Source organism: Aethalodelphis obliquidens, unplaced genomic scaffold (genome assembly GCF_003676395.1).
Source record: "Aethalodelphis obliquidens isolate GAN/ISIS:26980383/991018 unplaced genomic scaffold, ASM367639v1 scaffold9, whole genome shotgun sequence".
NCBI lineage: Eukaryota > Metazoa > Chordata > Mammalia > Artiodactyla > Delphinidae > Aethalodelphis > Aethalodelphis obliquidens.
In genome coordinates this window covers 50894279-50909070 of record NW_020837953.1, presented here as the reverse complement: position 1 = coordinate 50909070, position 14792 = coordinate 50894279, and the positions used below count along the sequence as shown (strand labels likewise).

General features: G+C 58.0%; 1 protein-coding gene across 2 annotated transcripts in view; it reads left to right on the top strand.

The window, feature by feature from the left end:
* The window catches only part of PRDM16 (PR/SET domain 16), a 214664-nt gene that overhangs the window by 161909 nt on the left and 37963 nt on the right, over positions 1-14792 (top strand). For both annotated transcript variants that reach the window (XM_027110444.1, XM_027110443.1), the window contains exon 3: positions 4970-5104. In XM_027110444.1, coding sequence (XP_026966245.1) covers positions 4970-5104 — 135 coding nt within the window. The remainder of the gene's footprint in view (positions 1-4969; positions 5105-14792) is intronic.

The window sequence follows — 14792 nt, the reverse complement described above, 5'->3', positions numbered from 1 at the left end:
CCCTCCCCCTCCCTCCCCCCTCCTCCCTCCTTCTCCCCCTCCTTGACCTTCCTCCCCCCACCCCTGACCTTCCTCTCAGCCTGAGCAGGTGGGGCCCCATGACCCTCCTGCCAGGACTCCTGTCTGCTGGGCAGCCATGCGACCGCTTCCCACTGGCCACATTTCTCCCTGGTGCTTGTTCATGTCACCACCAGCCCCATAATGAGAGTCAGGACAGAGGATTTACGAGCTCATCCAGGCTCCGCATCTGCACCCAGCAGAGGTGTTTCCAGAAGGCCTCCCCCCCACCGCCTTCCATCACAAGAGTGGACTTTCTGTTCCAGCTGCTCGTGGACGCCATAAGTCTTGGCGTGTGTGTGCGTGTGCGTGTGTGTGTGTGTCTGTGTTATGCACGTGCGGGTGCATGTGGGCAGGACAGCCCCACACAGCTTGGCGGCTGAGCTCGTGGCTCTGGATCAGCTTAAAGAAGGGGTCAGGGTGAGAAGGATGAGATCTGCCCCCTGGGTCCTCCCCGAGCTAGAAGCGGACGCGAGGCCCAGGCCTCCATGGAGCTGAGCTGCAGAGGCAGGACACGCGGCCGAGGGACCGGCCTCCCAGGCCCGTTCCTTCCCGCCCGCTCGGAACCCATTAGGCGGCTGACGACAGATGTGTCGGCATTCCCGCCGGCACGCACACCCCAGATGGCCGGAGGCTGGCCACGCCCATTAAACGTGAGAGAGCAGCCCAGCAGCGAGCCCACAAATTCGAGGTGCAGGAAACCTCAAATGATGCGCAAAAACAATTGTCAAGGTGAAGAGTTTTCTATGCCTTTGCTTCACAACTAGGCCTTTCTGGTGGGGGTGATTTATGAGCTGGGGAAGCTGGTGGGGGGACGAGGAGTGGAAAGGCCTGGAAGGCCAAGTGGGGGAGAGCGGGCAGGAGGGCAGCTTCCTCTGGAGGCTCCGGGACCCCCAAGGCTCAGCCCCAAACTGCCCAGAGCCAAGCTTTGGATGCGATGAGGCAGAGGGGCCGGACCTCAGATCTGCAGAGAGACCCAGCCCCGAGGCCATGGCAGCCTCCAGGCCATTGCCTGCTAACGTTGACCTAGGCGATTGGTTAGGGGGCAACTGGGCCAACTCTTTCCTTCCGTCACACCCTCCCTGGTGCATGCCTTGTGCAGAAGCAGAACCGAGCTCGCAGCCTGGGGCGGGGGCTCTGCCGTCACCTGTACCTGCTCCGTCCACTTCTACCTGTATTGGCCTCCTGGGGCACGGCTCTGAGCACAGACCAAACCAGGCCTCAGGCCCTGCTGAGCTGGGCAGAGAGCGACATGACCCGTCCTTATGGGCCCTGGAAAGTCTCATTCCAAGAGAGGCGGGAGGGGGGACCTGTGACGGCCCGGGGCTGCTTTCTGGATCCCAGGGCGTGCTGAGTCCTGTGGGTCCTGGAGCCGGGATGCAGACCCTCTCTCTGGTCCTCGATCCGGCTCAGACAGCATGTGGGGGCCCTGGGCTGGGCCCAGCCCTGCTCCTGGAGCCTCCCTCTCGTGTCCTGAAAATGCGCAATGACAGCCGCTGCCTGGGAGGTCCGCAGTGATGAAGAAGGGGCAGTGCTGGTACCAAGAGAGGCCTGAGCCCACACGGCTCATGGCGTGAGCACCCCAGAGGGCCCAGCTTGGCCACGGCGGAGACCCTGGAGAGAAGGCCAGAGACAGAAGGAAAGGAGGCCAGAGAGAGACAAACGTCGCCCCCATTCCTCCCCTTCTGTAATCAGAAACGGCATGGCCCGTCCACGCCCCAAACAAGAAGCCAAGCCTGCGGCACCCTGTCCACCTGGCCCGAGGCCCAGGCCCAGGGCCGCTCCTGGGAGTGTTTCTCTGATCTGAGGCAGAAAAGCAGCAGCTTCCAGGCCGGGCTTCTGCCTGCGCCCCCCGCCCCCGCCCCCTGGCCCGGCTCCATCACCCAGGTACGCCCCAGTGTGCCCCACAGGGCTGGACTCTCTACACAGAGACAGGAGAGAGATGTGGTCCTGGCATCGGGGTGAGCCCCACTGCCCAACCTGGCCCCGCATCGCTGGTTCAGGGCCCCAAGACCAGGGCTTCTTGTGCCTTCCCTGGAGGAAAGGTCAGCCGTTCCCTGCTACCTCTCAGAGAGAGAGTTTTAGTCTCTTTGGGTGGAAGGCATTAACCAAGGCCTCCTCTGTCGCCCCAGAAAGCCAGCCAGGGTGGCCATGAGGCAGAAGGGGCCCCCAGACCTTCAGGGACCTTCAGGAAGTAAGTGGCACCCTGCGGTGGTCCAGATGGTCGGGGCTGGGGACCAGGTCCTCCGGGTTGAGGAGGAGGGACGTTTCCCAGGAGGGGCTGCTCACCAGAGAGAAGACACCCCCTGGAGCTGGGCAGCGGGGCCCTGGAGCAGTTTTTGCCTCTGAATTTTGGGCCCTGCACCCCAAGAAGGATGGCCACATGGCCAGAGGCCCCAGAGCAGTGTCCGTGCAGGTTAGCCACCGGCCGTGTCCACGTTCAGACGCGTTTGAGAGGCCCAGAGCTGTTTGCTGAACGAGGGCCGTGTCCAAATACCTGCAGGGCTGTCACGTGGAGGAGAGAGAGGCCTGTTCCCAGAGGGCCGAGCAGGGGCGTTCAGGAGGGAGGGCCCGGCCATGCAGAAGCTACTCTCCGTGAGGCAGTGCTGCCATGGTGGGTCTGTGCGTGTGCCCACAGGTGTGCCAGCAGAAGTGTGGATTTGCTCCTAGGTCAGGCAGGGCTTGGATGTGGGGCTGGGGGATGAGCCTGGGGTCTTCCAGCCGCCCTGCAGTGTCGCAGAATCTACCGGAACTGAGAGGCAACGGGCCATGCCTGCATCCGGCCTCCCGCGCTTTTCTGGCCAACCCCACACATCCTTTGAGAACCACGGGGTCAAGCACGCTCTCTGGGGGGGACGGGAGATGCGGGGGGGCCCTGCGCTGGTTGTGACGGCTCACAGCATCACTGACCGTCTCTGCTAGTCCAGACTGGACCATGGGTGGGGGGAGGAGACCGAGAGACACAGGCAAAGAGACAGAGACAGAGAGACTGGCAGCCGCCCGCCTACACCCACCTGTGAAGACGCTGGGTGGGAGGCAGAGGGATGGGGTGGGGGGCCCCTGGGTCTTGGCCAGCCACAGCCCCTCTCCCTCCCTGTGATGCAGCCAGGTGGCCGGGGGCCTCGCCAAGTGACGGGGCCACTACCCACAGCTTTGCTTGGTGGGTCTCTCTTGCGGGTTTCCTGCACTGGGGGTGGGAGGTAAGAGAAGGGGCCCGTGAGAGGCGTGACGTCAGGAGAGGGGCCTCTCCCGTGTGGCCTGCCCCCCACAAGCCCACAGCGGCCTCCCGATGGGGCCCAGAGCGGCCGTGTCCCTTCACCCCTGGCAGCCAAGGACCAGAGGCTGGGCCGGGCAGCCTCCCTGTGGCCACACTGGCCCAGGCGCTCTTTCAGAATTAGGGCCGTTTGGTTGACGTCCCCAAAATGGAGAATCGTCAGAACGGAGGCCTGTGGGCTCACAGCCCCTTCCAGTCAGCTTGGCGGCCCCTCAGAGACTCGTCATGACAGGAGGGGCTGCCGTGGGCTCCGGGGCCCGTGGGGCTTGGAGGCACAGTGTGACTAGAGGTGGGTTCTAGGCCCTCCCACAGCAAGGCGGCTGCTTCCCCAAACCTCACTGACTCACAGGCCATGCGGGACCCTGGGCCATGTAGAAGGTGTCCGTGGGCGTTTGGGAGGCGCCTGAGCCGTTTACAGAGCATCTGGTTCTCTGGCCAGAAGGGCTTCTCCAGGCCTCAGGGGCAGCCTCCCTCCCTTCTCGGGTCCTTACCTGTTCATCAGACGGCACTGGGGAGACCTCCCAGGGGAACAGGGCCGTGCGCCTGGGGTCGGCCTCCTCTGTTTGTGCTAAGACATGTCCCTATCCCCTGCCCTGACTTCACTGAGTCCTTCTGACACCCTGTTTGCATCACCCCTACCCACCTAGATACCCCTGCCCACCTGGACACTCCCGACCACCTGGACACGTACTTGCAGCCCTCAGTGTGGTGGTGGCCTCAGCCCCTCCCTCCTTCCCTCCCAGCCTCCCAGCTCAGCTGCCCAGGAAGCTTGCCCACGATGCCACTGGCCTCCACGGCTCTGGATTCGGGGCCCTGAGCAGGCACTGATCAGAGCAGGTGGGAGGGACTGTGCCTGCAGCGTCCACCTCGGCGCCCGGCGGCTTTGGGGCATCCCCCTCTCAGCAGGGACAGCAGTCAGGTCGGTCTTCTGGGAAACGACCTGCTCAGAGGTGCGCACGCTGGAGAAGCCCCGGGCCTCTGCCTATCAGAAGGGCGTTCAGAAAACAAGAGCAAAGTACCTGAGGCCAGTCGGGCCTGTGGGGCCTCTGCCGGCTGGGCTTCTGCAAACACCAGCGTCAGATGGAAACTTCCACTTTTAAGAAAACCAAATGATGTTCCTTCTTGCAGGGTGACGTGCACACTGCTGTGAGCGTGCACGCTGGCACACGCACACTCACAGGCGCACACGCGTCGAGATTCTCCCGCAGCCACAACCCGACCACAACGTCACCTTCGAGACCGCTCACCCCCAGCCCACCCCAGTGCTCTCAGCAGAGGGCTCTGCCCTCGGACACTGCGGCCTCTGCTTTCTCACATGTGGGGCCGCTTGCTGGGGAGTTTTCACAAGGCCGTCGGCACTTTTACGGCTGTGCCAGGGCAACGATCTGCTCGGTGAGAATAGACAGGGCAGTCCCTACCTCTGCGTCGGGCTCCCTCCCGGAGATGCCTGGGCGTCGGTGGGCTTGGTGGGCTGAGGGCCTGGCTGATGCCCGGAGGGTCGGCTGATGTCCAGAGGCTGGTCTGCCTTCCTACTCTGCACCCAAACAGCGGACTCTCTTGCTGGGCAAACGTAGAGTGTGTTGGCTGTAGCGCACAGGATGCCTCTGACCTTTCTTGGTTTTCTTTCTTGCCGGGCAGATCTCCGAAGACCTGGGCAGTGGGAAGTTCTGCGTGGACGCTACTCAGGCCGGGGCCGGCACCTGGCTCAAGTACATCCGCGTGGCGTGCTCCTGTGACGACCAGAACCTCACCATGTGTCAGATCAACGAGCAGGTGGGTCCGGGCGCGCACAGAGCCTCGGCCTTGGGGCCCTGGCACCGGGAGGAAGGGGAGTGGAGCCGCCGAGGTGAAGGGTTAGCCACATGTCTACCAAGCCCGTCCTGCAGCGGGGGGCTATCCGACACTTAGCCAGCGCTGAGTTTCCGGGAACCCAGCGACACCCCCGGACGCTCCATCAGAGCCTTTGCTCCGGGGCTGATGGGGCTTGAGGCTTATGGGAAGACACATGGCCGGGAGCGGGTGGGTCTGAAATTTCAGGGTCCACATTCCGACAAATGCCAGCCCCGTGAGAGAAGTAGAGAACCCTGTCCTTGAGAATCGTGTCTAAGTGGCTGTTTATCCAAGCTGCCCGGAAGGGTCCGCACTGGCTGTCTGGAAGGCTGAGGTGAGGCCCCAGCTGCCCAGAGCCGCCAAGAATAGCTGTGGCAGCCCAGCCAGCCTGCGGAGGGACTAGCCCTGTTTGGGCACAAAATCCTGGCCCTGCTGGGAGCCAACTGATATCTTTCCTGAGCTGCGTGGTCCCGACTTCAGCCCAGGCCCCACCAGGGCCAAGGGATGCTTTGGCTTCTGCTGCCGGCCCCCAAGAGGCCGAAGACCCCCCTCGGCACGCTGGACCCTTCCCGCTGCTCCACGTCTGTGCCGGCCCGGGGCTGCAGGCATCCAGTATCAGGAACCAATCAGGACAGAAGATGCCGCGGGAGTTTCCACCACAAAGGAACCTTAGTCCTTTAACGTCTTTACTTACAACTTTGAAAGTGGCCCCCAGAGACCCTGCTCAGAGCCAGGCCCCTCAGGCCACGCTTTCACTGGGTCCCCAGGGTACGGCTTCCTCGAGATGCCCGGGGGCCCAGCCGCTTCCATCAGAGGCGTCTGCTTTCGCCTCTGTCTTGGGGTTTCGCGTGAGATTTCATTTGCAAAAAGGATTCCATTGCTTTAAAAAAGGTTTGTGGAGACCACATAACAGGGGGTGCAGCTTCGAGTCGCCAGTGCAAACCTCTAAAAGCCGTTTGAGGCTCTTCGACTTTAGAGAGACAGTTTTGCATAAAGAAATGCAGACAGCACACACCCAGGAGGCCCCGGGACCCGCGTGAGCTGCCGAGCACCTCGCCCTCATCTGCTCAGCCCCGTCCCCGGCCATGGGGCTCAGCATGGACCGAGCAGCCCTCCCTCCGCTGACACGACCTGGCGATGCTCCAATCCACCTCTGCTACTGAGAGGTCTACAGCTTCCACTGAGAACCCAACATTTTGAAAAAAAGGGTTTTTTTAATTGCAAAATATATTGAGGAAATAAAGGAAAAGATAATCATAAAAATTAAAAAGAAAAGACACTTCCCCCTTCCAGATGAACGTGAAATGTGAGTGAAGGAGAATCAGGGTTAAGGCACGTGGGAAGATGGTCCTTCCGTTGTCTGTCTTTGCAAAGAACATGTGTCCTTGGTCGTGTGTCTGGGAGCCGAGGGGCAGTGAAAAAGATACCAGGAGGCCGGGGCCAGGACTGCACTTTTGTGAGATGCAGCATAAAATAATGAAGGATCCAGATTTTTTGTTTAAAAAAGAAATGTTTGGTAGGTGCCTTTATGTGGCAAGCTTTTGAAAATGCAGAAAATGCAGCCTAGCGTCTTCTCAAAGAGAAGCCTGTCTTCCGACATCTTTGTTTTATTATTAATGTTTCAGGTTGGCTTTTATTTCAGCTCCACGCAGGGTCCAAATGGAATTAACTACTTGGCAGCAAACTCTTTCCTTCTTCAGGACCAGTGGACAGGAGTACCCTAAACTCATGGGTTCCCTTTCATTTAACCGCACTTTTATACCCCAGTGCTTTACCAAGCTCCATCCTACGTTCGCAACCATACCTGGCTCGAGTACTTAAACCCAACGTAACGTCAAAACTTCATCCTCGCCTGCTGATGCTTCTAGCAGCCTAAAGCTGGGGGATTTATGATCCCCATCTTAGTTCACAGGCTCGGAGAGGACTTTGGTGCCTATTTAAGCAAAACAACAATGAAATGGCCTGGGGGCTTCCCTGGTGGCACAGTGGTTAAGAATCCGCCTGCTAGTGCAGGGAACACGGGTTCGAGTCCTGGTCCGGGAAGATCCCACATGCCGTGGAGCAACTAGGCCCGTGCGCCACAACGACTGAGCCTGCGCTCTAGAGCCTGCGAGCCACAACAAGTGAGCCCGCATGCCACAACTACTGAAGCCCGTGCGCCTAGAGCCCATGCTCCGCAACAAGGAAGCCGCCGCGATGAAGAGTAGCCCCCGTTCGCTGTAACTAGAGGAAGCCCGCGCGGAGCAACGAAGACCTGACGCAGCCAAAAATAAATAAAAATAAATAAATCTATAAAAAAACTGAAATAGCCGGAAGCAGTAAAATTTCTCCACCCAGGGCCTTTCAAACCCTGCATCCTCCAAGGGAGAGAGGACCCTCTGCCCTGCCTCCTGGGACCATGGTGGGTGATTCCTGCTGGCACGGGGCAACCGGGATTCCCGTCAACGTCCCCATCTCCAAACTTAACGGCATGGCAGGGGCCTCCAAACACCAGGAAAACAGGAGCGAAGGGGTGGGGGGGGGGGGGGGCGGCCGCATCTCAGATCTCAAAGGAAGATGGGCAATTTGAGGGATGTATTTTCCTTTGAGAAATAACACAATTTTAAACTCTAATAGTAATAGGAAAACTGCTCTGAAATACACACAGATTCTCAGTATTTGTTGGTTTGAATGAAGCGAATTTTAGAAATATAGTTTTGAAAGGAGGATGCTAGATTTCGAACTATTTTGTAGACAGTCTCTCAGAGCCTGACGTGCTCTCTCGGATGGCCACGCAGCCCAGCAGAAAGTCTTTCCTTCCGTCCCCCAGTCCCGAGCCCTGGCAACTCAGCGTACTGCAAAGCGACCGGCTTGACCCTGTGTAGAGCTGGGATAAAAACGTCCCTGAAATATTAATAATAAAACAAAGATTTTTGAAGACAGGCCTCTCTTTGAGAAGGAAACATTACACGATATTAATGGGGTTTCTCAGATTTCCATAATCCCAAGAGTTTCCACCCGCATTTCCTGCCACTTAGGGAACTTCCCCCCCCCCCCCCGCCGACGACACACACTCATACAAACACACAAACACACTTAAGTGAACAATTTCCCTTTCTCTCTCTCTGCTCCCCACCACACACACACACACACACACACACACACACACACACACACCACCTCCTCCAACATAGCACAGACACAGGGAAGGAACCGGGTTGCAGATCTCAGATCCATAAAAACGGCTTCTGGGAACAGTGTTTCCAGATGGTGTTCTGTAGAGAGGCGACTTCCGTCAGAAGAGCACTGACCTGAAGTTCGTAACCATGAGCCCCCGTGTCCAGAGGACAAAGGAGACCAGGCAGGAGAGGGTGTCTTACAGAGAATGTTCCAGAAGCCACAGCAGCCAGGGGATTTGAGGCAGCTCTGGACGGGCCCCCTGGATGGTCCCGAGTCCTCTGGAGAGACCCACGTGGGGCGGCGAGCTGAGGTCAGGGGGTCTCACACCCCTCAGCCCCGCACGGCCTTTGCTGGTGGCCAGACGGGCCGTGAGGACAGACGTACTCCCCATGCCCCGTGAGGTTCTGAGCGGCTGGCAGCCCTCCAGCTGCATCGTGGGCGCTCGGGGAGCCCAGGCACTGGGCAGTGCAGCCCCCCAGGATGGCCTCCTTCCATCTGGTCGGGCCTCGTTCTCCCCGGAGCCGCTCAGGCCGCTGACCACGTGCCCCCCGCCCAGCCGTGGGACTGCAGGGCCGTGCTCAGGGCCCCTCCCCCAGGTCCTCATCTGTGCCCCTCTTGGAGCCCTGTGGCTCGAAGCGGTCCCTGCCCCAGCGGCCCTCGGGGAGAGGTGACCGGCCCGTCACTCCTGCTTCCTGGGCACCAGCTTCAGCACAGCCTCAGCCCTCCTCTGTGCAGCTCTGGAGGGGCGAGCCCCAGGCAGCAAAGGCCAGGGGGGCCATGAATGTTTCCCTGCACCCAGTGCATCACCTAAAGGTGACTTGTGGTTTGCTACTGCATAGAACCCACAGGCGGTCCTGAGGCCACACAAGCTTTAGGGCTGCCCAGGTGCTAGGAACGAAACACCCACAGTAGACAGCTGTGGCGGAACATGGCATCCTCTGGGATTTTGGGGGGGTGGTCAGACCATAGCTGTAGAGCCTGGGGTGCTTTGATTTACTTTCCCAGCTTAGCAGGAAGAGAAGGCAAGGAGCCCACGGGAGGCTTGGTTCACGCTGGAGGCTCGACCGTTGCCCCGGCAGCCTCCAACCCCCACTTTTCTTTTTGGAAAACGCGAGACCCTCAGGTCACCCCTGCTGGTTCTTTCTCCCACGATTATGAGCAAACAAGTTGGTTTGAGATGTTTCAGAAGACACAGACAGGGTCTGTTCTTGGATTTGTTTTAATGGTAAGAAAGAAAACGAGAGCTTGGAAATAAAGTGCCCACCCGAGGAAGCAGAGGCAGGAGGAGGCCAGTGCGCAGCCCGGCTCCCTCTCCCGTTCCCACGTTGCCGCAGCAGGGCAAGGATGGCGGTGGCCGGGGCTCAGGTGGCCGGTGGGGCTGAAGATGGTACCACATGATGCTGGGGTCACACACACACGTGTTGGGGAGCGCGACTTGGGGGTCGGAGCCCCCAGCACACCTCGGAGGGGCTGCGAGGCCCGCGCTGCACCCCCACGGCCGGAGCTGGCCGGGCATGAGGAAAACCCACCACTGACAGCACCTTCCGAGGGCAAGTGAGGGGATCAGCCTGAGGAGAGGGGCCGAGTCTCCCCAAAGTGGAAGCAGACAAAGGCTAATCTCCTTCGCAGAGTGTGTTGAACAAAGGAATTTCATTAGCAGATGAGCCAGCGGATAGCCACGCAGCACCCCGTCTCTGAGAGCCAACACTTGTTTCTAATGAGAACCTGGTGTTCCCGGGCCAGAGCTCACGGCGTTTGCTTTTGCTCCGGTGCAGACCACCTCCCCTCCCCCACCGCCTACCCCCACGTCAGGGCGAGCGATCCGCCGGGGCTAGGATTTTCCACGACAGGCAGGCGACGTCCACCGCCCTGCTCTGCCCTGTTGCCGGACAGCCCATCACTCCCTCCACAGTTTCTTTTTAATTAAAAATCGTAAATGGATGGGCCGGTTTAAATGGTAGCTTCCAAACAATTAGATACAATTTTCCGTTTGAAAATGAGAAGGATGGGGAATTCGTTTTAGCGCTTCTTAACCAATTGACAAAGGACTTAAAAAATACAGCAAATTTGTTCTGAGTCAGAAAGCTGTTGGATTTTACTCTTTGGAGCAAACTGACCCCCTTTGGGGCAAAGGGCAAGGCATCCATTCACGATACTGGCTATCATCATTTACCAGAATTTATATTTTTTTCTTCTTAATTAAGTGGGATACCTTATTAGAAGAAGGCACTTAAGAATAATGAAGACAATCTAACTGTGACCAATAATTTACACTATATATATATATACATTAAAATGAAATCTAGGTACAAACTCTATACTATATATTTTTATATTATATATAAATATAATAATTCATAGATAACAAATATAATTGTAACATCCAGGTACAAACTGTACAACTAAGAAGAGATAGAGAGAGAGATGTTTTTCAATGTTGAGCTGCTGGGAAGGTGGCAGAACATATAACAGCAAAAAGTAAAGGTTTAGGCACACGCTGCTTCAGCCACACTTGGGAAGAGAGGAAAGCGGCGAATCCCAAAGATGACAAGCTTTCTCCCCTCTCTCGGCCTAAGGAAAGAACTGTCTGCTCGTCCCTGGAGCCTGCGGGTGGTGCCGAATGCACCCAGAGTGGCTGGCCGTCCCCTTGCTCCTACCCGGCTCTGAAACGGCCAGGGAAAGGTTCCCACAGTGAAGGCAAAGGGAAATAAACACCTGCCCAGACCCTCGGCAGCTCCGAACGCTTGCTTCCCTGCTTCGTCCTGGAGCATCACCTGGGCTGTTCCTTAAACTCCAAATGCTCAACCCCTCCACCAGCCTCAGGACTCCAGTGTCCACCAACTTTCCCAGAGAGAGATGGTCCATGTTTGGGGACAGCAAGTAATGAAGAAACGTGGTGACAATTCCAAAGGTCTTGAAGCAATGAGGCAGCGCTAGGACCCACCTCACCACTCTGGGGATCCTGAGAGACCAAAAATGCCCAGGGATACCCCTCAGACCAGCCTCCCCTCTCCGAAGGCAGACTGGCCACTGGGTGAATTTGCTTTTCATCAAGATCTTAGAGCAATGCAAATTCCCCTCGCTGTGTGCTTCTCTTTCGTGAAAAGCCCCTTGTGCACCACGCCGAAAGCCTTCACAAATGGAAGCACAAGTGAATTCTGAAATCCAGGATGGAGAGAGGTTTAATTTTTTTTTAAGATAAGCACTGAAAGACATTTCACCTACTTTACTCAAATACGCCTTTAAAATTTCTCAAACTGGTCGGGGGTGGCGGGGGGTGGGGGCAGCGGGGAAACATGGTCCAGTTCACTTATCACTTTCATGTTTTTTAAGAAAACCGTTTGCTCCAGGGAGAGGAGAGCACGGCTTTGGCCTGAATTCAACCTACAGGCTGGAAGTCTGCAGTCTAGTCATTTCTACCCAGTGTAGGTTGGATGGAGCTGTTCACCTATTCAAATTTTAAAATTCTAAGATTAAGGAGGAATAAAAATTGTGCGACGTAAGTCTTCATGTTTGAAAATAGTATCTATCCTTGTGAAACTGACTTGGTATTAAAAACAGAAACAAACTTAAGGAACTCTAAGGAGAAAATACCCCAAAGTGTCAGCCATCATCAATTTGAAATATTTCTTTGTCTTAAAGAATGTTGCTGGGGGAAAAGAAAATGATGTTCATTTTCTTAAGAGGCTGGGTCTCGCTGAATGTGGCCCGTAAGCAACCCAACTTTCCTCAGGCAGTTTCTCCGTCTTTTGCTGAGAACGTGGCCACTTATTTTTCCCGGCTCCGTTCACCTACAAGAAGCTGTCTCTTTGTGTCTAGAGATTATAAAAGGGGAAGAAATTAGGCTGGGTCAGGGTAAATACAGTTAGAATCCCGAGGCCCCCTTGCTGGTGTCGCCCGCCCGTGTTCAATCAGGTCTCGCTGTTCCAAAGAGAACTAAAATGCTGAACAAGGACTTAACTTGGGATCAGGTCTGTTTGGCATTGTTATTTTTTAAAGCCGTTTAGAGCAGACATTTATTGGCGCTAGTAAACTCAGCTGTTGCTGTGGGTTCCCCCCCGCCCGGCCCCCACCCTCAGATCCTGAAACCAGAGAGAAAATTCCAGCTCTGCCTTGCTACACAGTCCAAGGACTGAGGCGAGTTTAAACAGTGTCAGGGCTGCTGCTGTCAGAGACAGGCCTGGGTACTCAGATGCCGACAAACGCAGGTCTGCGCTGAGCCTGGGAACGAAAGGGCATCCGAGGCCAGGGCTCCTTCTTCCCTGGAGAACAGGCTTCTGTCTTCCCTCTTGTGCAAAGCCTTAGGACTCAGCCCGTCCGTGATGCCCACTTGGCCCTGGGGTCTGAATATGACCCACGGAGGGGCATACAATGAAAGGCAGGTTATAAACCGACTTTAGGAATGTTTAAGGGGTTGCAATAATAATTTATTACGGGCCTCGAACGGAAGGGGCCTGCCGGTACAGTCAATGCGCAATTTGTAATTGTGCCCTGTAAGCCAGGAGACTGCCCAGGCCTCAGTCCCACCTAAGCCCGGCCTTTGTCCCGGGAAGTCACCCGACCCCGCAGACCAGGAACCGGGTCTTTCTCTGCGCGTCTGGCTGATAAGACCTTGGTGCCACTGCGAACGGGTCGTAAAAGCACTGGCGGCCTTCGTGTGGACCAGGGCGGCCCGCGCACCGGGCGCCCTTGGCAAAGGCGGACCGGCTGGGCTTGGGAAAGTTCGAGTGGTCTCCGGTTCGCCGCCGCGCCCCGTCCTCAAGGTGGAGGCAGGTCGGGGACGCCCACGCCCCCAGCCCCGCCCCAGGCTCTGCGATCAGCGCTAACAGCGCTTAATTCCGACTGCGGTTCAAAGTCGAGGCGGCCCCTGCTAGGTGCCCGGGCTGCCCCGAGGGTCCCAGGCCGGGGCGGGGGTGCCCACTGCGCACAAAACTGCATCCCATGGCCAGCGCGCTAGACCCTCCGGCGGCGACTGGGGAGGGTCGGTTCCCCCCGAGGCCAGGCGGCCTCCGAGGAGGTCGGAGCGGGGTGGGGCGTGGGAAGAGGGGGCAGGAGGTAGTGCAGCCCTCAGAGCTGGGAGGGGTGGGGGGGAGGGGACCCGGGCAGCCTCCCAGTGAGGGGTGGGCGGGGTTCTGGGGGTCCGAGGGCCCTCGGAGAGGTGGGGTGGGGTGGGGGTCCTGGAAGGCTGGGTGGCCCACAGAGGGGGTCGGAGGGGGAGGCGGAGGAGGGAGGCGGGCCGCGCCAGCCCCGGCAGCCCGGCTGGAGCACGAGCCCAGCATCCGGCCGCGGGAGGATGCGGCCGCCGCAGAGCCGGGACCGGGTCTGAGAGCACCGCCGGTCTCGCGCGTCCCTGGCGCTAGCGGGCTGGCGCGGGGTGGGGGGCGGGGGGGCGGGCGGAGCGGCCGGGAAAGATGCTGCGGGCGGGTCCACATTGCCCTCTAACGGGTCCACATTGCCCTCTAACGGGGACCCTCGAGAAGACACCGCGCCGCCGGGCCCGCCCCAGCCTGCGCGCGGGAACTCAGCGGCCCGCGGGCGCATTAAGCCAGCACTTGCTGGATGCGCTTACTCTCCGCAGCCGGGATGAAAGTGCGATTGTTCCCGTGTATTAATAAAACCTGACTCACCTCCCCGGGATGGCTCAGGGGCTCCTCCGAGCTTTGTTGAAATGTGGGGTTCACTCTGGGTCCGATTTTAAAATACAGTGACTCGAGTCTGATTTTTTAAAACAATGATTCAGCCACTGTGTAATTTTTAGGTAAAATAATACAAAACTGGGAGCTTAATAACAATTGATTTAATTACAGAAGGTAATATGGTACAGTTTCTAGTCTCCATTTTCAAAATCTCATCATTATTTTAGCGACGTGCCAGGGAATAGTTGCAAAATGAAATTCCTAACGAGCGCAGGGAAAGGAACGCTGCACATTGGTAAGCCATCTGCGCATGCGCATACTCTTCCACTGGGTGCAGTTCCGCAGTCCAAGTGTTCGGCTGGGCGTTTGGGGACGCAGTGTGGCTCTGCTGTCCCTTTGAGAGCACATTGGTGTCATTCTGCAGTTAGTCGAGACTGGCTGTGAGGGCGTCCAAGCTGGACTTGGCCTGGGGAGAGGGGGGAAAGGGGGAAAGGGGCCCCACCAGAGATGAGGAAGCTCAGCCTTCCAGATGTTTCCCCAGGGCGGGACCCGGGGGCGGGGGGAGGAAGACCGGCAGGCCGGTGCCCAGCTCAGTCCCTGGGGCCACAATCAGGCCAGCTGCTTCTGGGAAGCCTGGCCTGACACCTAACCGCCATGTCCTCCATGGGGAGGGTGGTGCTGTGGGACCTCGGATGGAAATGGCCTGGAGAAGCCTCAGCCCCCAGGTCTCCCAGGGCAGAGGGACTTCGTCTCGGGTCCTTCTCTGGCCCCCCGGCCAGTCCTGTGGCCGAGCTTTTGGGCTCCTGGAAGCTCCCTGGTTACTGGTATCTGAAGAA